At 43.2% G+C, this 24,541-nt stretch overlaps 1 protein-coding gene across 1 annotated transcript in view; it reads left to right on the top strand.

Annotated features, from left to right (window-relative positions):
* Positions 1-24,541, top strand: part of zmat4a (zinc finger, matrin-type 4a) — a 153,180-nt gene that overhangs the window by 100,490 nt on the left and 28,149 nt on the right. The window contains exon 5 of the mRNA XM_064971270.1: positions 13,308-13,529. Coding sequence (XP_064827342.1) covers positions 13,308-13,529 — 222 coding nt within the window. The remainder of the gene's footprint in view (positions 1-13,307; positions 13,530-24,541) is intronic.

Raw genomic sequence — 24,541 nt, 5'->3', positions numbered from 1 at the left:
TACTAGTTTATCCAGATAAAATTCTGAAGGAGGTGTCTTTATTCTTTCTCTCTCTCTCTCTCTCTCTCTCTCTCCAGTTGAAGTCGGAAGTTTACATACACCTAGGTGGTGATTAAAACTCGTTTTTCAACCACTCCACACATTTCTTGTTAACAAACTATAGTTTTGGCAAGTCGGTTAGGACATCAACTTTGTGCATGACACGAGTAATCTTTCCAACAATTGTTTACAGACAGATTATTTAACTTATAATTCACTGTATCACAATTCCAGTGGGTCAGAAGTTTACATACACTAAGTTGACTGTGCCTTTAAACAGCTTGGAATTTTCCAGAAAATTAGGTCATGGCTTTAGAAGCTTCTGATAGGCTAATTGACATAATTTGAGTCAATTGGAGGTGTACCTGTGGATGTATTTCAAGGCCTACCTTCAAACTCAGTAACTCTTTGCTTGACATCATGGGAAAATCAAATGATTTCAGCCAAGACCTCAGAAAAATGTTTGTAGACCTCCACAAGTCTGGTTCATCCTTGGGAGCAATTTCCAAACGCCTGAAGCTAACACGTTCATCTCTACAAACAATAGCAATAGTATGCAAGTATAAACACCATGGGACCACGCAGCGATCATATCGCTCGGGAAGGAGACGCGTTCTGTCTCCTCGAGATGAACGTACTTTGGTGCGAAAAGTGCAAATCAATCCCAGAACAACAGCGAAGGACCTTGTGAAGATGCTGGAGGAAACAGGCACAAAAGTATCTATATCCACAGTAAACCGAGTCCTACAGTATATCGACATAACCCGAAAGGCCACTCAGCAAGGAAGAAGCCACTGTTCAAATCCGCCATAAAAAAGCCAGACTACTGTTTGCAACTGCACATGGGTACAAAGATTGTACTTTTTGGAGAAGTGTCCTCTGGTCTGATGAAAAAGGGGGAGGCTTGCAAGCTGAAGAACACTATCCCAACCGTGAAGCACAAGGGTGGCAGCATCATGTTGTGGGGGTACTTTGCTGCAAGAGGGACTGGTGCACTTCACAAAATAGATGGCATCATGAGGACAGAAAATTATGTGGACATATTGAAGCAACATCTCAAGACATCAGTCAGGAAGTTAAAGCTTGGTCGCAAATGGGTCTTCTAAATGGACAATGACCCCAAGCATACTTCCAAAGTTGTGGCAAAATGGCTTAAGGAAATCAAAGTCAAGGTATTGGAATGGCCATCACAAAGCCCCGACCTCAATCCTATAGAAGATGTCACGGCTTTCTTCCTGGGAAGGTGAGGCGGACCAAAACGCAGCGTGGTTATAGTTCATGGTTCTTTAATAAGAAAACTCAAACAAACTACAAGACAATAAACGTGAAAACCGTAACAGTCCTAACTGGTGCATAAAACACAAAGACAGGAAAACTATCACCCACAAAATACCCAAAGAATATGGCTGCCTAAATATGGTTCCCAATCAGAGACAATAATAAACACCTAGGCAACCATAGACCAATCTAGGCAACCATAGACTTACCTAGACTACTAAACTGAACACAACCCCATAAATCTACAAAAAAAACCTAGACAAGACAAAACACATAAATCACCCATATCACACCCTGGCCTAACCAAAATAATAAAGAAAACAAAGGCCAGGGCGTGACAGTACCCCCCCCCCACCCCCCACCCCCCACCCCAAGGTGCGGACTCCCGGCCGCACACCTAAACCCATAGGGGAGTGTTTGGGTGGGCGTCTGTCCACGGTAGCGGCCCTGGCGCGGGACATGGACCCCACTCCACAATAGTCTTAGTCCTCTTTTCAGCGTCCTTTGAGTGGCGACCCTCGCCGCCGACCTTGGCCTAGTAACCCTAACAAAGGGCCCACCTGGACTGAGGGGTGCCTCATTACTGAGGAAGCTCAGGACCGAGGGGTAGCTCAGGACTGAGGGCTAGCTCAGGACCGAGGGGTAGCTCAGGACTAAGGGGTAACTCAGGACCGAGGGGTAGCTCAGGACCGAGGGGTAGCTCAGGACTGAGGGGTAGCTCAGGACTAAGGGGTAACTCAGGACCGAGGGGTAGCTCAGGACTAAGGGGTAACTCAGGACCGAGGGGTAGCTCAGGACCGAGGGGTAGCTCAGGACCGAGGGGTAGCTCAGGACCGAGGGCTAGCTCAGGACCGAGGGGTAACTCAGGACCGAGGGGTAGCTCAGGACTGAGGGCTAGCTCAGGACTGAGGGGTAGCTCAGGACCGAGGGGTAACTCAGGACCGAGGGGTAGCTCAGGACCGAGGGGTAGCTCAGGACCGAGGGCTAGCTCAGGACCGAGGGCTAGCTCAGGACCGAGGGGTAACTCAGGACCGAGGGGTAACTCAGGACCGAGGGGTAGCTCAGGACCGAGGGGTAACTCAGGACCGAGGGGTAGCTCAAGACCGAGGGGTAACTCAGGACCGAGGGGTAACTCAGGACCGAGGGGTAACTCAGGACCGAGGGGTAACTCCGGACCGAGGGGTAACTCAGGACCGAGGGGTAACTCAGGACCGAGGGGTAGCTCAGGCAGGTTGACGGCTCTGGCGGATCCTGGCTGAATGGCGGCTCTGGCAGATCCTGGCTGACTGGCGGCTCTGGCAGATCCTGGCTGACTGGCGGCTCTGGCAGATCCTGGCTGACTGTATACCAAATGTTATTCCATGCAAATTGGTTTGCAATGCAACTTAACCCATACATCTTTATACAATCCCCCAGGGTAATAAATAATATGAGAATTAATGTTATCTTCCCAACAACAATTCCAGAAATTCTATGGTGTCAATGATGTAGCAATGATACAGTTTGCCATTCATTTTCTTTAGATTTATTTAACTAACACTTTTAATTATTAGATTTAACCCATGGTGTGTCACTCTAATGCGCATGATAAGCTTAATTAATTCACCTTCACATCTCATCAAACAGCAAAAAGCTTATCAGTGTAACAGACATTTATGTTCGAGGTCTATTAAATAACTGCCATGGTGCCATTTGGAAGCGATCTAGCTTACTTATGATGTCTCCTTTACTTGATGATAATGAATGACATCCATCAGTTCTGCTCTACTGCTGTCTGATTACAAAAAAAAATATTTGACAGATTTCCTAAAATGCAAATGCTTTCCCCAGCCACCACTTTTTCAGAGGTGATAACAAATTATATAAAAACCTTAAGTCTCAATTCTAATGACAGTGAGTGTCAGTCTGAGTTTTGTTTACTGCAGAAAGAATTTGAGGAAAGATATGACTGACACTTCCTTTGTTCACACAGGTAAACAAGGTACTGTAGATCCTTCAGAAAATACTAATTTGAATGACTGAACGATGGAAAGAAAGCAAAGTGGCGAGGGGATGAAGTGGGGGGAAAAGGATGGCAGTAATTCGAGAGAATTTTGACAATTTTATATTAGTTCTTCTACTTGCCCCCTACCTGCTCCAAATGCACTGCTTCTTTTTTATTGAGTCTCCCTGTTACTTCCCACTCTCATTATATGCTTTCTTTGTTACCTTGCGGCAACAAGGTCAGAGTGTGTCCCAAATGGCAGCTGATTCCCTATATAGTGCACTACTTTTGACCAGGGCCCATAGCGTATTCCATTTGCCAGTCAACAAAGTAGCTGTCCTTTGCTGTAAAGGTCACGAGTCCATCTTCTTAACGGTGTTATACCCTCCTCTGCCTGCTGTTTTCTCCTCTCCATTTGTTTTTTTAATCCCAAGGACCTATACATATCTCTCTGCTCTGGAGAATGGATGGCTGTGCAGTTATTTACAGGGTCTGGGATCTCTCACAGAACAATGCAGAACAGTTATCACACCCCCCAAAAAGGGTGAATGATGAATGGGACTGGGGCCACCCCCAGTGAGGATCAAGACTTTAGGTATAAATAGGTGGCTGCTATCGTAATTAATGGGTTGTCTGAATGACGCAGGACTGGTGGTTATTAAGAGTAAGCTATAAGGCTTGGATGTGTATTTTGGGTTGTCATTTTGGGTTGTCATTCTCATTGCTGTGATTACAGTGGGCTACAGAGAGCAACCTGAAGTAAAATTACTGTGATAATGGCTAATGGTGGAGGCTTTGTTTTCCCCATGGGCCCTGGTCAAAATAATTGCACTATACAGGGAATAGGGGGCCATTTTGGATGTATCCTTTGATAGGGTCCTGTTGTCACAGTGGATAGCGTATTTTCCCCCATTGCTTATTTGCATCCAGTAATTATGAAGTTGTTCTAGTAATTTATGAAAATGTAGGATAAATATTCCTATCAAAGGTTTATTAGCATTCTGTGTTTTATTTCCTACTTCTTAGTCTAACCAGGACTGGAATCAACATACAGTCTCTCTACATCACTACTAACTAAGATTACAATAGTAAATGCATCCTGTAGATTATTCACTCATTGACTAATATCTCTTGTAAATGTTTTCATCTTCACAACAGAGGTCCACTTACTGATACAATACTTCCTCATATAGTTAATTTTAATGCAGGAGCATGCATCTACTTTCAAAATGACGGAGGCTAATCAGAGGCTAAATAAAGAACCACTGCCCTAGATTTGACAAAAAATAACTTTATTTATTTTCAGTCCAAAAACTACAACCTTTTCCCTGAGCCTGAATTTGATAGATGTTTTCCCTAAACCTCAGAGCAGCTCAGTCGATACTGTAACATGTCACTGCTGCTGGGGGAGGTTGATATCCGTGGTGTAACAACAAGCAGACACAGTCAAAACCACTCAGACGCCTTTGCCCAGCTCCTCTGCCCAGGCTGTACATTTTATGGTTCAACTGGTTAGCACATTAGGCTCCTGTCACAAAAATAATAACTGACACGTTTTGGTTATTCTTTCCTTCGGAATGGCATTTGACCAAAATGCCCGTCTCAGAAGTTATTTTGTTGTCAAGAGGAAAAGCCGGCCTTGTTGACCCAAAGTGTCATGCAATTCATCTCTTTTTTACACTTGCTACTTAAACTTTAAACCAACCTGAAGAGTCTAATGACAATAATTAGCATTTATGAAATGTGCCTTGGGGATCTGAGTGTTTTTGTTTGGTAGCCTAGTGGGTACTGTAAATGTCACAGCCACAATTATTAATGACATAGAGAGCTGCCCTTTATAAATTATTCAGGAAATGGTTGACAGGACAAATGCTGATAACTTCACAAGCTATGAATAACAGCATGATGATGATACCATGGTAGAAAACAGAGTTTGATAGTAGATTCTTAGCTTCAGCCACCTCCGTTATTGATAAAGATGAGAAAAAGGACTATTAAATAAGTAATATTAACACTGAGCTATATTGTATGCTCAAACAAATGGGGAAATGATATTATTTTACGCTAACACAACTGCTCAGAGAAAGACGTTTTATTTAACACGTCATCTTTTATTTAAAAAATTAAGATCGGTGTCAAAATGATTGCCACCCCTGTTTTCATTACTTTGTGCACCCTCCTCTTGAAGGATAATGGCACTGAGCCTTTTTCTATCATGTTTAGTGAGATTGGAGAACACATTGGGAGGGATCTTATACCAGAACCTTTGAGCTGTACTTATGGTCTGCCCTCTTCAATTCAAACCACAGGTTTTCAATGGGGTTCAAGTTAATTGTTGCCAATGAACAATTTCTTTGTGGATTTTGATGTGTGCTTGGGGTTATTGTCTTGCTGGAAGATCCATTGTGGCCAAGTTTCAACCTCCTGGCAGAGGCAAATAGGTTTTTTGGCTAAAATGTCCTGGTACTTGGAAAAGTTCATGATGCCATTGACCTTAACAAGGGCCCCAGGATCAGTGGAAGTAAAACAGACCCATAACATCAAAGATCCAAAACCATATACTGTATATATATATATATGAGAGAGAGAGAATGCATGCAGGGGCATGCATCTACCTTCAAATTGATCAGAGGCTATGTAAAGAACCACTGCCCTAGATTTTACAAAAAATTGACTTTATTTTCAGCCTGAATTTGATGGATGTTTTCCCTAAACCTCAGAGCAGCTCAGTCGATACTGTAACATGTCACTGCTGCTGGAGGAGGTTGATATCCGTGGTGTAACAACAAGCAGACACAGTCAAAACCACTCAGGCGCCTTTGCCCAGCTCCTCTGCCCAGGCTGTACATTTTATGGTTCAACTGGTTAGCACATTAGGCTCCTGTCACAAAAATAATAACTGACACATTTTGGCAGTTATTCTTTCCTAAACCTCAGAAGTTATTTGGGTTGTCAAGAGGAAAAGCCGGCCTTGTTGACCCAAAGTGTCATGCAATTCATCTCTTTTTTACACTTGCTACTTAAACTTTAAACCAACCTGAAGAGTCTAATGGCAATAATTAGCATTTATGAAATGTGCCTTGGGGATCTGAGTGTTTTTTTTTTGGTAGCCTAGTGGGTACTGTAAATGTCACAGCCACAATTATTAATGACATAAAGAGCTGCCCTTTATAAATTATTCAGGAAATGGTTGACAGGACAAATGCTGATAACTTCACAAGCTATGAATATCAGCATGATGATGATACCATGGTAGAAAACAGAGTTTGATTGTAGATTCTTAGCTTCAGCCACCTCCATTATTGATACATAATATTAAGACTGAGCTATATTGTATGCTCAAACAAATGGGGAAATGATATTATTTTACACTAACATTATTTTACACTTAACACTAATTGCTCAGAGAAAGACAGTTTATTTAACAAGTCATCTTTTATAAAACATTGGGAGGGATCTTAGACCAGAACCTTTGATATGCGCTTATGGTTAGACCTCTTCAATTCAAACAACAGGTTGTCAATGGAGTTCATGTTAATTGTTGCCAATTAACAATTTCTTTGTGGATTTTGATGTGTGCTTGGGGTCGTTGTCTTGCTGGAAGATCCATTGTGGCCAAGTTCCAACCTACTGGCAGAGGCAACCAGGTTTTTGGCTAAAATGTGCCTGGGGAAAACATACACATGCATCCTTCAGTCAGTCAGTCAGTCAGTCAGTCAGTCAGTCAGTCAGTCAGTCAGTCAGTCAGTCAGTCAGTCAGTCAGTCAGTCAGTCAGTCAGTCAGTCAGTCAGTCAGTCAGTCAGTCAGTCAGTCAGTCAGTCAGTCAGTCAGTCAGTCAGTCAGTCAGTCAGTCAGTCAGTCAGTCAGTCAGTCAGTCAGTCAGTCAGTCAGTCAGTCAGTCAGTCAGTCAGTCAGTCAGTCAGTCAGTCAGTCAGTCAGTCAGTCAGTCAGTCAGTCAGTCAGTCAGTCAGTCAGTCAGTCAGTCAGTCAGTCAGTCAGTCAGTCAGTCAGTCAGTCAGTCAGTCAGTCAGTCAGTCAGTCAGTCAGTCAGTCAGTCAGTCAGTCAGTCAGTCAGTCAGTCAGTCAGTCAGTCAGTCAGTCAGTCAGTCAGTCAGTCAGTCAGTCAGTCAGTCAGTCAGTCAGTCAGTCAGTCAGTCAGTCAGTCAGTCAGTCAGTCAGTCAGTCAGTCAGTCAGTCAGTCAGTCAGTCAGTCAGTCAGTCAGTCAGTCAGTCAGTCAGTCAGTCAGTCAGTCAGTCAGTCAGTCAGTCAGTCAGTCAGTCAGTCAGTCAGTCAGTCAGTCAGTCAGTCAGTCAGTCAGTCAGTCAGTCAGTCAGTCAGTCAGTCAGTCAGTCAGTCAGTCAGTCAGTCAGTCAGTCAGTCAGTCAGTCAGTCAGTCAGTCAGTCAGTCAGTCAGTCAGTCAGTCAGTCAGTCAGTCAGTCAGTCAGTCAGTCAGTCAGTCAGTCAGTCAGTCAGTCAGTCAGTCAGTCAGTCAGTCAGTCAGTCAGTCAGTCAGTCAGTCAGTCAGTCAGTCAGTCAGTCAGTCAGTCAGTCAGTCAGTCAGTCAGTCAGTCAGTCAGTCAGTCAGTCAGTCAGTCAGTCAGTCAGTCAGTCAGTCAGTCAGTCAGTCAGTCAGTCAGTCAGTCAGTCAGTCAGTCAGTCAGTCAGTCAGTCAGTCAGTCAGTCAGTCAGTCAGTCAGTCAGTCAGTCAGTCAGTCAGTCAGTCAGTCAGTCAGTCAGTCAGTCAGTCAGTCAGTCAGTCAGTCAGTCAGTCAGTCAGTCAGTCAGTCAGTCAGTCAGTCAGTCAGTCAGTCAGTCAGTCAGTAACCCCCCCCCCCCCCCAAAAAAAAAAAACTACCTCTGTTCCCAGACATAACACCTGGTGTATTCTGCCCCAATGTCATAGGTTAGTTTCTGAAATACATGTTCAACCTTTCAGGGGGGTTGTCTTTCTCTTGCAGGATAATGACGACGTACAGGTGAGTCTGCAGACACATTGTCTCTGTGTCAGAGTCTGAGTGGTGATGGTGTATGCCCAGACTGGTGCCCAACAGTACCCTGAGTAGGCGCTCTGGCTTTCCAAATGTGTAGGTTGTTGTAGTGGATGTTCATGTGATGGCTCGTAATCATGTTTTTTTTATTTTTTTTATTTTACCTTTATTTAACTAGGCAAGTCAGTTAAAAACAAATTCTTATTTTCAATGACGGCCTAGGAACAGTGGGTTAACTGCCTTGTTCAGGAGCAGAACGACAGATTTTTACCTTGTCAACTCAGGGATTCGATCATGCAAACTTTCGGCTACTCTTCCAACGCTCTAACCACTCGGCTACATGCTGCCCCATGTGAGGTCTCCAGGAGCTGATCTGGGTTTGTGACTTGACATGCGTCATCTCTGTGGTTGGTTCTTGGCAACAGTTGATCCACGTGTCCTCCGATGTGTGAGCTATGTAGCACACAGGACCTGTTTGTGCTACCACTGCTGCTGGTTTCCACTTTGGACCATTGCAGTAGTTCCGAGCAATAACTCTCTCCAGCTCTGAAGCTTCTGTCTTTTGCTTTGCTCCGTCTCTCCACCTGCACTCTCTGTTGTGTCTGTACAACCTGTTAAGTCTTTGGTGGTCTCACTTTGGCTGTAGCATGTTGCATGGGGGTTGCAACAGGAAGGTGTTTTACTGTGTGCGTTGACTATGACGGAGAACATATGATCTTCCAGTGGGCCAGCTTAGTCTATGTGGACTTGCGGCCAAGGCTCCTCTGGGAAGTCCCATAGGTGTAGTGGCGCTAGATGATCCTCATCTTTTGACATGTGGAACATGACTTGGCCTTGTCTTCGATAGCTGCATCCAAATCTGGCCACCAAAATTAGCTGCATGCAATCTCCTTAATTTGCACCATGCCACACTGCCCTGAATGGAGTTATTCAAGCACCTGCCTTCTCAGTGGTGGTGGTATGATAACTCCTCATAGCAAGCGTCCAGACTAAACTGTGTCACCCTTTCTGGCGAGAAATAACTGGATTGGTGTGGGTCAACTTTTTCAGTTGGACGGACGTAACTGGGGCATTCATCACTTCCTTGAAGTAGAAGATTTCAGCCTGGGAGGGTTCAGTGTGTGTGACAGGTAAGAGACACCTTGAGAGGCCGTCTGCATAGCAGACGGTCCCTGATGTGAAAGTAATTGGCCTCTCTGCACCTGATGGCATGATGTATGAGACAACAGCACCAGCACCATAAGGCAATGTGTCACATGCCAACTGTAATGGCAAGTTGGGGTAGAAGTGGATTAGGGCCTCTGACTGATTTAAGGCTGTTTTCTCTTTCTTGAAAGCCTCCTCACATCTGTCCACTTCAAAGGTTTGGTTTTGTTCAAAAGTTAATGTGGTGGCTTTAGCATGTTAGCTGGGTTCGGCATACACTTTGCGTAGCACGCCAGGTGTCCTGAGAAGGATTCACGTTCCGTGGGGATGGAGCTTCCGCGACGGCCTTCACCTTTGATGGCCCCTTGTGGAACCCCCGAACTGTCAATGACGTGGCCCGGATATTTAACAGGCCGGGAAAACTTGCATTTGTCCTTCTGGACCCTGCGACCGTACTCCTCCAGTCTCTGTAGTGTAGTGGCCAGGTTTCTCAGGTGCTCCTACTCATCTTTGCCAGTGATTAGTAGATCATTGAGGTAAGAATGGACCGTGGAGAGTCTGCTCAGTATCTGTTCCACAGCTCTCTGAAACAAGGCCGGAGCTGAGGTGATTCCAAAAGGAAGCCTCTGATACCTGTACAGTCCTTTGTGAGTCACTATAGTCAACAGTTCCTGTGACTCTTGGTCACAACATGCGTCTGTAGATAGGCCTGACATAAGTCTATCTTACTGAATTTCCGTTATCTAGATAAACCAGAAAAGTGGTTGTCAATGAGGGTTAGTGGATATTTTTCAGCAGTCAGATGGAGTTAACGGTAACTTTGAAATCACCACAGAGTCTGAATGATCCATCTTTTTTCATGACTGGAACGACGGGTGTAGCCCACTCACTAACATTCACTGGATGTAATACTCCGCTCTCGACTAGTCTGTTTGGCTCAGTTTCAACTTATGGTTTCATGGTGTATGGGACAGGTCTAGCTTTGAAGCATTTTGGCTTGCTGTCTGGTTTCATGGTCCTTTAACTGTTATGTTTTTCATACCGCCAAGTTCTCCATTGAACACATCTGCGTGTTTTCTCAATATCCCTTGTAGGTTTGTGTCCTCCAACCATGTGAATTTCCTGCCAGTTTAGCTTAATCTTTTCCAGCCATGTGTGTCCTTGCAAAGCTCGATGGTTGCCTTTCGCAATGTAGAGTGGTAGCTTTACCTTCTGTTTGTTGAGCTCCACTGTAACTATCATGCTTCCTCTCACTGGAACAGTCTCACCAGTGTATTTTTTCAGTGTCATCTTCATGGGATGTGGTGTGAGGTGACGTAGTTTCTCCTTGTATACGGCCTCAGAGAGAAAATATATACGGCTGCTCCAGTGTCCATTTGCATCCCTACTGCTTTTCCATCCAGTAGCGGAGTCACCCAGTATCCATGTCCAAGATTCGTCCCCTTCAGACAGGTTATCACTTTGTTCATCCTCTGTGTGATTTTATGCACTTTCTTTTTGTACTTCCTGAAGTCGCTTTTACTTTGTTCAGTACTTTTGTTTGATTTGTGTATTTTTGTTTTTAAATACACGTTTTTACATGCACAAACACTCCTCTGCTTGGTGACCTGCTTTCCCACAGTGATAGCATTGCCTACCACCTACTGCGTTGTTTTTTAAAATCCATAGACACCTTCTGTACGTGGCTGCTGTGTGTCTTTCTTTGCCATTTCCATTGACGTACTCACTTCTATTGCACTCTGCAATGTTAAGTTTCTCTCAATCAAAAGGCGTTTCTGAATTGCCTCGCTGCGCATTCCACACACTAACCTATCACGTATAGTGTCACTCAATGATCGCTCAAATTCACAGTGTTTGTTTAACTGTTTCCATACAGCCACAAATTATGAGATTGACTCCCCCTCCTCTTGATTTCTCGTAATGAAATCTGAATCTCTCTTCGATGATCAGTAGTTTGGGAGAATAATGTCGTTTTAAGGTAGCCACAATTTCATCATATGATTTATCACCAGGGTTTTCCTCCCATACCAGTCAAAGATGTTGGCACAACTGCTCATTCTTTCATTTCTCTTCAGTCAAAATGTTCTGTGTAAGAACTCCAGTGTTCCAACCAGTGCAGACATTTTCAGTTTTTTTGCTTCTCACACTTTTTAGATGGTCCCTCACTCCCTGACTTTTTTTCTTCTTCTTTTCACTCACAGGGATTACACTTTCTCCCACAGCAAAACTCTTCTTCTCCCTCCAGGCTAGCTACTGTAGCATCACTCTTGACTGGCTTGCGCCATGTTTTCTTTGCGTCTTTCTACAGCAATTATTTGTTTTGTTTTTTACTGAGACTTTGTACTGAAAATAATGAACACCAATGTGAGAACGTTTCTTCCTCGTCGCCAATTTGGTTGTCAAGTAGAAAATAGGGGCTTTGTTTAATGCATTTCACAGAACAAAACACTCCAAGCATTCAAATGTACGTAAGCAGGGGGGGTGTTTCAGTTGCCCTAAAAGGAGAAACTAGAATCTCAACACACGAGGGACGCACTTCTCTTAGATTATGTGAAAGGAAGCTGAAAGACACAATTAGAGACAATATATGTTAGGAATCAGCATGTCTGTTTGAGTAACACTAAAAGAAAAGAGGGAAAATGCTTTGTCATATTTATGAAAATTATATCTCTTCTTGAAATGAATATGTTTGTGGTTCTCCTTTGTTCCCTGGCTCTAATAACACCATCATCATTATCATCCCCCACAAATGATATACATTTCACACTCTTTGATTTTCAACTCCTACAGCCACTTAATTCCATGCTGTCATCCTCTTTTCTGCTGCAGCAGTTAATTGCCTGAATTATATGCTGTCTAAACCAAGGGCTTTGTTATCAACTCATATGTGCCTTTAAGGCCTGTAAGTGACAAAACAGTGAGAAATATAACAGTGTGATTGTAGCCACTCCAGATCAAAAGCTTTTTCCTACACCACCTTTTCTATTGTTTTCAGTGCCCCAGTTTTTAACTTCCTGATACTATATTTAAACAGCTGGTAGTTTATAGTATCAAAGGGGTCTTTGAGTGCTACTTTTTTAAGCTAATATTTTATAGGAATGCTAGCAGTTCTATACTGCAGTGTACAAATCCATGACCTGCCAGTCTTCAAAAGTTCTGACTTGAAGATGAGCATAAATTGCTATACTGTAGCATATCATTATTAACAGCATGGCTAAAGAACGTGCTGACATTTGTGTTTCTGCACTGCAACTCTGTCCTGACTGGCCATGACGCTCACAAGAGATGCCACTGGGAGATGCTGACTGCATCACAGTGGTCCGTAATGTGATCTGATGCTTTCTAACGGGACTTTTGTAAATTTTAACTTATGAAGGGTGGGCCAAGTGTTAAAACTGGTTAACTTGATAGCGAAATCCTATGTCGGAAAATGTAGCGCTGCGCGATCTGATGCTTGTTCAGGGTTAATGGTGGCATCAATGCATGAAGGCATATTGTACACAAGAAGTCAACATTAAGTAGAACAGGGTGTTTTTTTTCCAGTTGCCAAGTTTGATTTAGGATTTCTCCTTCATGCTTGGGATGGAGTTAACAGCTTGTTATTGGTGGGGGTCGAATAGGAATAGCCAGAGCCAAAGTGATCAGCGCTCATTTCATGCCTCACATTTTGCCTCCTGGCAAGAAAGCTTGTTCCTTTACCAACCTTTGTTTTCTTCCTTAAGTTTTGTTCCTAAGCCTTTTTTTAGCTGACGGATCAAAAAAACAACAACATCAGTCTGTGTTTTGGTCTAGAGAGTGTTGTCAAACAGCAGAGCAATGTTGATGTGAACTCCCCTCTGTATGCGTTTCCTGTTTTTCTGTCCAATCAGAGGCTCCGCCCAGTCCCGTGAAAAGCTCCCCAGAAACGACCCCATTGACCTCTCCTCGGCAGCGCAGGGACTCGGACCGCTACTGCCAGCTATGCAACGCCTGGTTCAACAATCCGGGCATGGCACAGCAGCACTATGACGGCAAGAAGCACAAGAAAAACGCAGCTCGTGCCGACCTCCTGGAACAGCTGGGCAAGACCCTGGACATGGGAGAGATGAAAGGTACAGAACAGAACAGGGGAGGCCTGAGGCAGACCAGATAACCTGGCAGAGACTCTCTCTCTCTCACACATGTGTACACACACACACGTAGCACAGATAACCATGCAGCTCACTGCCTCCTCCCCTCACCCCTACTCCATAAGCCAGGATTGTTAGTTACTGTTGCCTCTGTGTGTAGTAACATTATATAAGTGTATGTGTAGTAACATTGTTATATGTAATAACACAGGAAGAGATGACATGGTGTTATGTAAGAAGATAGGACACTGTCTGCTAGTGATAGGGGGAAAAGAAATCGAGACAGTTACATAGCGGATATTATTTTTGACGATATATCGTATCGTTTTGACAACTTTGCAGTATTATTTTTGTGCTATTTGGCTGTATCTGCACCAAAATGCCAGTATTTTTCCTTCATATCTTGTTCTCCATCTTATTTTTAAATAGGGAGCCGGGTCTCCTGTGTGGCACAACACAGTGTTGCAGCATCATTTCAGCCTGGGGTTCAATCACCGTCCGTGACACAGTGTCCCAAAGGGCGGTGCGCAATTGGCCAAGCATCGTCCTGGTTAGGGGAGGGTTTGGGCTATACTCGAATCATCACGGTCCTCCACCCTGACTTCGGTCGTCAGTTGAACAGTATTTCCTCCAACACATTGGTGCAGCTGGCTTCCGGGTTAAACGAGCGGGTGTTAAGAAGCACGGCTTGACAGGTCATCTTTCGTAGGACGGATGACTCGACCTTCGCCTGTTGAGGAGTTGCAGTGATGAGACAAGATCTTAATCACAAATTTGGGGAGAAAAGGGGGTAAAAATTACAAAAATAATAATAAAATAAAATTGGGAGACAATTTGTTTTCAGCTCTTTTATTTCCATAATTTATCTCATGGCTCGCTCTTGTCCCTCTGCAGCAGACATTTGGTGAGCAATATTTTTGGATCATCGAAGTGCAATAAAATCCCTTTATCGAATCGTAATACAGATAGAATCATGAGATTTGCAATACATATCGTATCAGCACCTAAGTATCGTGATAAGTATTGTGATAATATCGTATTGTGAGGTCCCTTGCAATTCCCAGCCCTACTGTCTACTAGAGTTCATCCAGTATGAAGACATATGCATGTACACTACTGTTTTGTATGCATGTACACTACAGTATGAGGTGTTTAAAGCCTTGGAAGTAGGCCTAGGGGAAATACAAGACACAAATGAACTCTTTCAAGCTTTGTATTCCTCATGTAATAGATAATATATCAGTATCAGCTCAATTTAATGCAAAACTACTTTTGGAAAACCTGACTCACCATTTGTGATACCCATATCTTGAGATAGCACAGCATATGTTAAGATGGGGTCAATATGTAATATATATTTGTTTGTACACTTCATGGCATTTGTTGCGCTCTTTAGTATGGCATTATATGTTATTAAATGGGGGGCTAAGGAGGTCCACTTTCCTCTGATGTTAATGTGAGACTTCTATTTCTCTGGCTGTGTTGCCTGCATCCCTCTTGACTTGGCTAGTGTCTGCTTCTACACCAACCAGAGAGAGCTACAGTGGAGAGGCTCAGCGTCTCTTAAGTACCAGGACACGACAAGCCTATTTCGGGCTGTTAATTTTGGAGTGGGAAGGGGGAATGGTGCCCTCTTTCACTCTTATTGTCTCCTACCCACAATATGTCAATAACAATTACAGAGTATTATTCCAGCATGCTGCTGCAGTGCTGTGGGACCCAGGGGGTTGTAAAGTTAAGTAGTGCATGAGCAGACATAATGTGGGATGTCTCTTTGGTCATGTCTGATTGGAGATGTAGCTTAGCCTCCTTCACCCCTGGTCTTATTTAGGTTGGCTCTGCGTTGCCGGGGACCTGCACTGTGCCGTCCAATCGGTGAGATGTACTGTATGTCTCTTCAGTCACATCTGATTGGAGATGTACTCTAGGCCTGTTTGGACCTTATGGCTGATTGGTTGGCTCTGCTTTGTAAGGGACGAATGGGGAGGCACCGTGTTGCCGAGTCACATCTGATTGAAGATAAAGCCTAGTCCAAGTCCTACTCCTAGCTCCCAGACTGGTTATTTCTACTTAGGGCTGGTTGATGGGCTCTGCATTGCCAGCGATGAATTGGGAGGCTTCACCAGCACCTTTTCAGGGATAGCTGCATTTCTTTAGGAAGGTTTTACTTGTAATGACTGTGACCTGTGGTTGTCTTAGCTACCTTAGTTGAATGCACTGCCGAACTGGCCTAAATGTAAAATGCACTGTGTTGTCCAATCACTGAGATGCATGAGTATGAGGAGGAATGTAGACACTTCTTACAATTTTATTCCATGTTTCACATGTGCCACATTTCCTTTGAGGATATACCCCAGTGTTTGACCCAAAAGCTCAGACTTTCCGTTTCCTATCGATGCGGGCTGGCACCCGTATCTCACTGGGCCATGGCTCCGGCAAACCTGCTCTAACTGGGAGCCAAGGCAACGCTCTGGGTACTTATCAGCTTGCATTTACATAACAATGGCTAGGTGTGAACTTGAACACCTTCTAACAAACCAACAGTCTTGAATGATGCGGAGGTTGTTGGTTCTGCTCGCCACAAGTCTTTAGAGTCAATCTCCTGACAGAAACACAATGACACTAGACCTACTTTAACATAAAACACTGGCGGCCCACTGGTGTGGGGGTAAGTCTCAATGGAAAAGCACCAATATAGTACTTTGTCATCATGTATTATGCCCTGTTTGGGGTCATTTAAAGTTATTGATGGAGATTCATGAATATTCACGCTTGATGTTAACTTGAGTCTTTGCCGACTCGACACTTTGAACTGCGTGATCGTTTCAAGTTAAGTATAATGCCTCGTACTTCCCCTAAAACAGTGCTCGTTTTTCAGACGATCCCGCCCCTGAATAACTCTTGAATGCTTCCTCCCAGACAGGCTCCGCTTATGGACTGAGGACTTGCCTATTCTCTGTGAAATAGATGAGCCATAACTCAAAGCCAGAGTGTTTCGCCAACGTCACTATAGTCATAATGGGTGGCTGGAAATGGAAGCATGGAGATGCAGTATTCAGCACCCACAGTCTAATGAGCGTTTCTCTCCGGCGATTATCAATTAGTAATGAAGTGGCAAATCATCCTAACAGGCAGGACTAGCATTGTGTGGATGGGGATGGAGAGGGAAGGGGGAGCAGGAGCAGCCAGGGCACAGTGCAGCGGGCAGGGATGGGCTGGGCTGCTTAATTCATAGGCCTGCCAGCACAGCTCTGCAGTCCTATCTTTCACACAAAGAGTTACTACCTAGAGCACTTCTACTATTTCCTCTTTTCTCTTTGTCTCTGTGACCCCGGCCTGCCGCCGAATGAAATAGCACTTCTATTTTATTTATTTTTCTCAGTCTTTCTTCATTTTTGTCCTGTTCTTGCGCACTGTGTTCTCTGATGTTGGATGGCTATTAAACAAACAGCTGTAGATGGATATCTGGTGGTTCTGACTGAAGGTTTTCAAGCAGGTGATGAAATATTCCTTGAATACCTATTGAGAGGTGATTTTCATTTGAGAGATTCCTGTACAATTGGCTGGTGGTTATACAGCACAGTAGTGGTGTTGTTTCCGAGAACGGAGTGTGTGAGAGCATTCTGCCGTGTGTATACTCTATGTCCCAAATGGCACCTTATTCCCTTTATAGTGCACTACTTTTGACCGGTCCATTAGTACTCTGTGCTGTGTACTGTAAAGGAGGACCCTCCAGGAGAGAACCTGCCCACCTCCCACACTCCTCCATCTGTGCTCCCATTTCACCCTCTGTTTGTTACCCATCCTAAACCCTACTAACCTCACTCTATGATCCTCTGGGTTCAGTCATGTGCTCTGGGTTTCAGATTTCCCTACAGAGCTGAGACTTCATGGAGCTTTGTAGAGCTACGCTAGCTACTGCACTGCCTGTCTCTAAAGCAGGGATTAATCCCCCCCAACAACAGAAAATACTGTCGCGAGTTAGAATAGTAGAATACACAAGGTGCAATTTCGAAAATTGGTTGTGCATCAGAAGTTTTTCCTCATGTTATGTAAGTCACTGTAGGTCAATTAGCCCATGTCAGCTAACATTTTTTAGATTGATAAGTTAGTTCTGCGGCCAGCTATCTAAACTTGTTATGATGGTCGAATTACATGCTGTGGGGCCGCCATTGATTTTGTTAGTCAGTCCCACTCATATTATATTATATTATATTATACTCACATAATATTAAAAATGGCAAACGTTTATCTCCACCCTATGGCAAAATTTGTAGAATTACAGCAAATTTGTTATAAAAGTGCAAAATCTTCTCTCCACCCCATGGCAAAATGTGTAAAATTGCAGCAAACTTGCTTTAAAATGTAAAAACATTCTATCCGCTTCCAAGAGTGGGGCCACTAAAATGTTTTACCCATCAATGTTGCCCACCCCTTTTCTAAAGGATGTGTGTAAATGTTTCATAGCTAGCTACCTGTAAACACTATACAGCACCATAAAGTGGTCTAGGCTATAGCATAGGAGTTTGTGTAATCTGTATGTTTCATAGCTAGCTATACCTGCATACGAGGCCCTCTGCTCCACTAGGAGCTGAAAGGAATAACTATACCTGCATACAGTACCTCAAAGTGGTCTATATCATAGGGACTTATGTTATCTGATTGTGCTGTACGGTGTGGAGTGTAAACTTGACTGCATAGGACATCAGCGTATTGATTGTATAATGTCAAGGATTTAACCTTTTAGAGGACTTGACAAGGTAGAACCTATTGACTCATTGAGTGCGTCCCAAATGGCACCCTATTCCCCATATAGTGCACTACTTTTGACCAGAGACGTATGGGCCCTGTCTGAAAGTAGTGTGCACTATATAGGGAATAGGGTGCAAAAATACACATCATCTCCGTATATCAATTAAAGTAATGTAGGGAAAATGTAAACAAGATCCAAGACAGTCCAACCTATTCCAGTTAGTGCATGATGTACAATAGGCAACTTTCCCCCTGAATCCCTGCAGTCTATTTTAGGGAATGCCCACGGTGCTCTTTTTCTTTATGAAGTCATTTTTGGAAGATACAGAAGATGATGAATGGTGCGAGTCGCATTCCAGAACAGGTTTCCCTGGATAAAGAGCAGCAACTTTTCTTATTGTTATTATTATAAACTAAAACATAAATATAGATTGTACATACATGTCTAAGTTATTATTTTCCTTCTAAGAAAGAACTACATCTTTCTTATCATTCTTACTATTATCATGTAAAATGTTTAAATAGCTTTGGGTTATGGAGGAGGTGCATTAGCTACATTCAATCTGAATATAATACTGTTTGTTGCTGTGAGATTCTGTGCCCGAAGTGTTGCACCACTGACTGAGTCTGAGAGACATTGTTCTATCTAGACTGGAGCACTGCAGTCATTTATAACAAGAGAAAGCGAGAAGAGGAGAGTGTGCCATTTTCTTCTATCCAGTGCACAGGCTGATAATGGCAGTTCTCCTGGGGGCTTCCTCAGTGTAAGCTTGCTAACGCTGTGGACTGATGACACACATAGAATTGCTCTTGCTTTTATCTTCTATCTTTTTTTCTCTCCCTCCATCCACACTCATCATGTCACTGAGTGTGTGTCTTCCGAATGGCACCCTATTCCCTATTTAGTGCACCACTTTTGAACAGGACCTTTGGTTTGAGTGTTTGTAATTTCTACCTACAATTGAAGTCGGAAGTTTACATACACCTTAGCCAAATACATTTAAACTCAGTTTTTTGCAATTCCTGACATTTAGTCCTAGTAAAAAGTCACTGTCTTAGGTTAGTTAGGAACACCACTTTATTGTAAGAATGTGCTTTAAGAATTCAGCTATTATTTATTTCATCACATTCCTAGTGGGTAAGAAGTTTACATACACTCTATTAGTATTCCACAAGCTTCCCACAATAATTTGGGGGAATTTTGGCCCATTCCTGACAGAGCTGGTGTAACTGACTCAGGTTTGTAGGCCTCCTCGCTTGCACATGCTTTTTCAGTTCTGGCCACAAATTTTCAATAGGATTGAGGTCAGGGCTTTGTGATGGCCACTCCAATACCTTGACGTTGTTGTCCTTAAGCCATTTTGCCACAACTTTGGAAGTATGCTTGGGGTCATTGTCCATGTAGAACACCCATTTGCAACCAAGCTTTAACTTCCTGGATGATGTCTTGAGATGTTGCTTCAATATGTCCACATAATTTTCTGTCCTCATGATACCATCTATTTTGTGAAGTGCACTAGTCCTTCCTGCAGCAAAGTACCCCCACAACATGATGCTGCCACCCCCATGCTTCACGGTCGGGATGGTGTTCTACGGCTTGCAAGCCTCCCCCTTTTTTCTCCAAACATAACGATGGTCGGTATGGACAAACAGTTTCATCAGCCCATAGGACATTTCTCCAAAAAGTACGATCTTTGTCCCCATATCCAGTTGCAAACCGTAGTCTGGCTTTTTTATGGCGATTTTGGAGCAGTGGCTTCTTCTTTGCTGAGCGGCCTTTCAGGTTATGTATATCGGACTCGTTTTACTGTGGATATAGATACTTTTGTGCCTGTTTCCTCCAGCACATTCACAAGGTACTTTGCTGTTGTACTGGGATTGATTTGCACTTATCGCACCAATGTACTTCATCTCTAGGAGACAGAACGCGTATCCTTCCTGAGCGGTATGACGGCTGTGTGGTCCCATGGTGTTTATACTTGCGTACTATTGTTGGTACAGATGAATGTGATACCTTCAGGCGTTTGGAAATTGCTGCCAAGGATGAACCAAACTTGTGGATGTCAACAACAAAAAATTCTGAGGTCTTGGCTGATTTCTTTAGATTTTTTTCCCCCATGATGTCCAGCAAAGAAACACTGAATTTGAAGGTATGCCTTGAAATACATCCACATGTACACCTCCAATTGACTCAAATGATGTCAATTAGCCTATCAGAAGCTTCTAAATCCATGACATAATTTTCTGTCATTTTTCAAGCTGTTTAAAGGCACAGTCAACTCAGTGTATGTAAACTTCTGACCCACTGGAATTGTGATACAGTGCATTATAAGTGAAATAATCTATCTGTAAACAATTGTTGGAAAAGGGACTTGTGTCATGCATAAAGTAGATGTCCTAACCGACTTACCAAAACTATAGTTTGTTAACAAGACATTTGTGGAGTGGTTGAAAAACGAGTTTTAATGACTCCAACCTAAGTGTATGTAAACTTCTGACTTCAACAGTTTTTTCTTAACTGCATTGTTGGTTAACGCTTCGAACACACCGACTGCGTCATTGCATCACTGCTGCATAACATTTTGTGCAGCTCGGCAACTATACTGATGCAGGTACCTTTTGCAAATGGTCGCATGTAGTTGGACACATGGAGGAGAGAATCATTTTCGTAGTATCCTCAAAACTGTGTGTTTTTGACACAACTGCTGACAGCTACATAGACATAAACACAAAAAATGCTTGGAGACAAGTGCGCACGATAGTAGGATTGCCAGGTCAGTTTAGTAGTGAGCCTTTGCTAGATGTGGCTAGTTAGCGTTAGCTAGCTAGATAACCTAGCTTGCTAACCTAGCCAATGAGGTGTGTGTGAAAGAAATAGTCAAAGAAATTATGCTAGTTACTACCCTTGATAACTTTCCCAAATAATCATGTTTGAAAGAGTGTGAGTGTGTATGCTAGATAAATAGTAATAGAAATGGTAGATACTACTGTACCCTGATAATTTGGTCAGATAACTGTGTGTGTCTATGTGTACAGTAGGTGACATGTCCATGATAGCTATCTAATAACTATAGTTATGCTAGGTAATGGTTTGGCTTATCATGTTCATGTCTATGTAGAAGAAGACTGTAGGAGGAAGTGGAGAGGACTCAGGGACATGTATCAGAGAGAGAGAAGGGCAGAGAAAGATAGGAGGTACAGCGGAGTCAATCACCACCTTCCGGAGACACCTGAAACCCCACCTCTTCAAGGAATACCTAGGATAGGATAAGTAATCCTTCTCACCCCCCCCCCCCTTAATGATTTAGATGCACTATTGTAAAGTGGCTGTTCCACTGGATGTCAGAAGGTGAATTCACCAATTTGTAAGTCGCTCTGGATAAGAGCGTCTGCTAAATGACTTAAATGTAAATGTAAATGAGGTCTGGGTCAGCAGCTTCAGGCCAGCAGCCTTGGTGCTTCTGCCACATTCTTTCTTTTCTGGATCCATTTATTGTACCTCGGGCAACGAGTGGCAATTTTACAGCCAGACCCTCTACTACGTCATCCACAAGTGTTGTCGCCACCGGTGCATCAAGACCCTCAACGTCACCTACAAATGCGACCATCACCTCCACAGGTGGAGTGAGACCCTCTACAACATCATCCATGTGTATGACCACAACCGTTGCAGCCATGGAAGATGATGAAATGGAGAAAGCACCTCTGGATCTAGGAGGTGAACCTCACGGAAGTGACCACTGAGGACCTCGTTGAACAGGATGTGGCCGTGGAGAGAAACAGAGAGAAACGAAGAGGAACAGCGTCACACCAGGCGTCATCGGAGGTACCAGCCCCCAGATCCACTCAACTCATTTCAGCAGAGGCTCCTCCAAGCCGTCGAGAGGGATGCAGCCCAACCTGATGATCACAGAAAGGAGACCCTCTTTGCCATGTGCCTGGTGCAGACACTGAAGAGGCTGCCTCAGCAAAGAAAAGCAGCAGTCAAGGTTAAAATGTATCAGCTGCTTTTCGAAGCCGAGTTCAATGGCATGTTTTTTTTCCCTCCACATCACAGGTAGTGAGTGTCATAAGTGTGCGACAGTGAAGTAAAGTAGGTCATTTTTACAGTATAGTCATGTAGGTTAATTGGTATTTCAGATCAAAGTATTAATATGAAGCAAATGTATAGCTGTTGTTTCTGGGTTAGAAAATATCCTAAAACTGTTTGCTGTCGAAATATCTGCTTGTCATATTCATCTTTTGATCTGAAATACAAATTCCATGAGTAAACAGCAAGTATTACCAACTTTACCACACTGTTCCTATATTTATGCCACTAACGACACTATACAAGCAGTATTTAGTTAACATAAATCTCACCTTTTATGGTGTCATATTATGTTAAGCTTGTATGTGTTGTTTTTCTCTTCCCTTCCAGAGATGGAGTCAATTTAACAGACAACCTCACAGGAAGGACAGGAAGAGGAGAGGAGTTGTCTGGTTGTTGTTATGACCTCCCTCATTGTACCGTTCTTTTCACACACGTCAGTTCAGTTTAAATTCAGTCAATTCATAAAGTAATTTCTTTATAAAGTCTTAGGATAGCATTCATTATTAGTGTTACATAGTTTTCACAGATGCTCTTGGTCTCTTACGAGACTAAAGGTAAATATATTTCTTTCATTTAAAACCACTTGAAAACCAGGGTGTTGAAACTTTTTGTGAGGTTATGTTCCATCGACTGGTCCGTGACGTCCGGGGGCCATTTGTTTGTTTAGCTGTGTTATGGATAAATCCAACGTATGCACCACACAGAACGCACTGCAACTGCCTCTGCAACACAATGCTGCAAGGCAAATGCAGCGTTCCATTGGAAATGAATGTACTTCTGGTGTATCGAAACGCAATGACGCAGTCGGTGTGTTCGAAGCGTAAGGGCTTGTAAGCATTTCATTGTAAGGTCTACACCAGTAGTATTTGGAGGATGTGACAAATACAATTTGATACCATTCCAGCCATTATCATAAGCTGACCTCCCCTCAGCAACATCCACTGGTGTCTATATATGGAAAAATACAGATTTTTGTTGTTGATGACGTTTTTATCCTGCACTTTACCCAATGATTTATGAAAAAGTACCTGCTACTGTAGGTTGATGTCCTCATTGAGGATTTACAGATGTGCTTAATATGTTTCATGTACACACTTTATTCAATTTTTTTTTTTAATGAACATTGTTATATTTGTTAACACATTTTTTTTTTCCTTGACTCCAACCCTATTTGACGCACTGAATGGATGTGGGTGGAACAATGTCTACATATGGGTGGAAATTACAAACACTCAAACCAAATCTCTGACGAAGGCCTTGAGGCCGTTATGTAAAAGCTTAATAAAGAACAGGAAGAGCAGTGTGCAGGTTTCTCTTTTCTTTCTTGTTATTCACTTGTTATTATGTACCTGGAACAAATATAGTTCAGATGTGCGAGTGCCTTTTTGAACGATCTTTAACAAGCGACATATCCTAACAGAGCACACACTGCAAATGGCTTCTTGCAAACTTTCAATGAGCACGTTAAGTTAAGACCGAGTTGGACCCCGGGAAGACTAGCTGTCGTCATGGCATCAGCTAATGGGGATCTAAATGAAGAATAAAGACTAAAGCACATTCTCTCCCATCATCCTGAGAGAACCACTGCTGCCATGCCATCTCTCGTCCTCTCATCATGTTTATAAATCATGTCCCTCCAGATCCCACGTCCAAGCAGCTGCATGTAGATATAATGCAATCTGATATGATTTTAGGGTTGTTATGGTGATGATATAAACCACCACACCGGTGGTCACGAGTCATGACTGCAGTCAATTTCCACGTCATGGTAACTAGGCTTCTCCAAGCTCTGATGCTGCTGATGATCATTAGTAGCCTACAAAACTTGCTAACTGCCTGGTACTCAGCACTCTATTGTCCCTCTAATTACTCTGACATCAATGTAAATGTATCGAAAATCAAATAAAACACTTCATGAGAGCACGAGCTCATGTTGCGCAACGTTCCGAAAGGCTGCGCAATTGTGTGAGAAAACAGGCTCTATTAAAAAGAGTGGATCCCATAAGCTTTCTAAAGGCTTACTATATTAATTTCTCAACTTTCCTAATATTAAGCACATTACTTCGCTTTGCGACAGGAGTATAGCCTACCTGGCAGGCATGAAGATGAACCAAGGAAAAAGTGTCCTCCATTCTCTATTTAAGTGCAT

The sequence above is a fragment of the Oncorhynchus masou genome, chromosome 1 (assembly GCF_036934945.1).
Source record: "Oncorhynchus masou masou isolate Uvic2021 chromosome 1, UVic_Omas_1.1, whole genome shotgun sequence".
Taxonomy (NCBI): Eukaryota; Metazoa; Chordata; class Actinopteri; order Salmoniformes; family Salmonidae; genus Oncorhynchus; species Oncorhynchus masou.
Note: the sequence above shows the minus strand (reverse complement) of the source record. Positions and strands in the feature narration are given on the sequence as shown.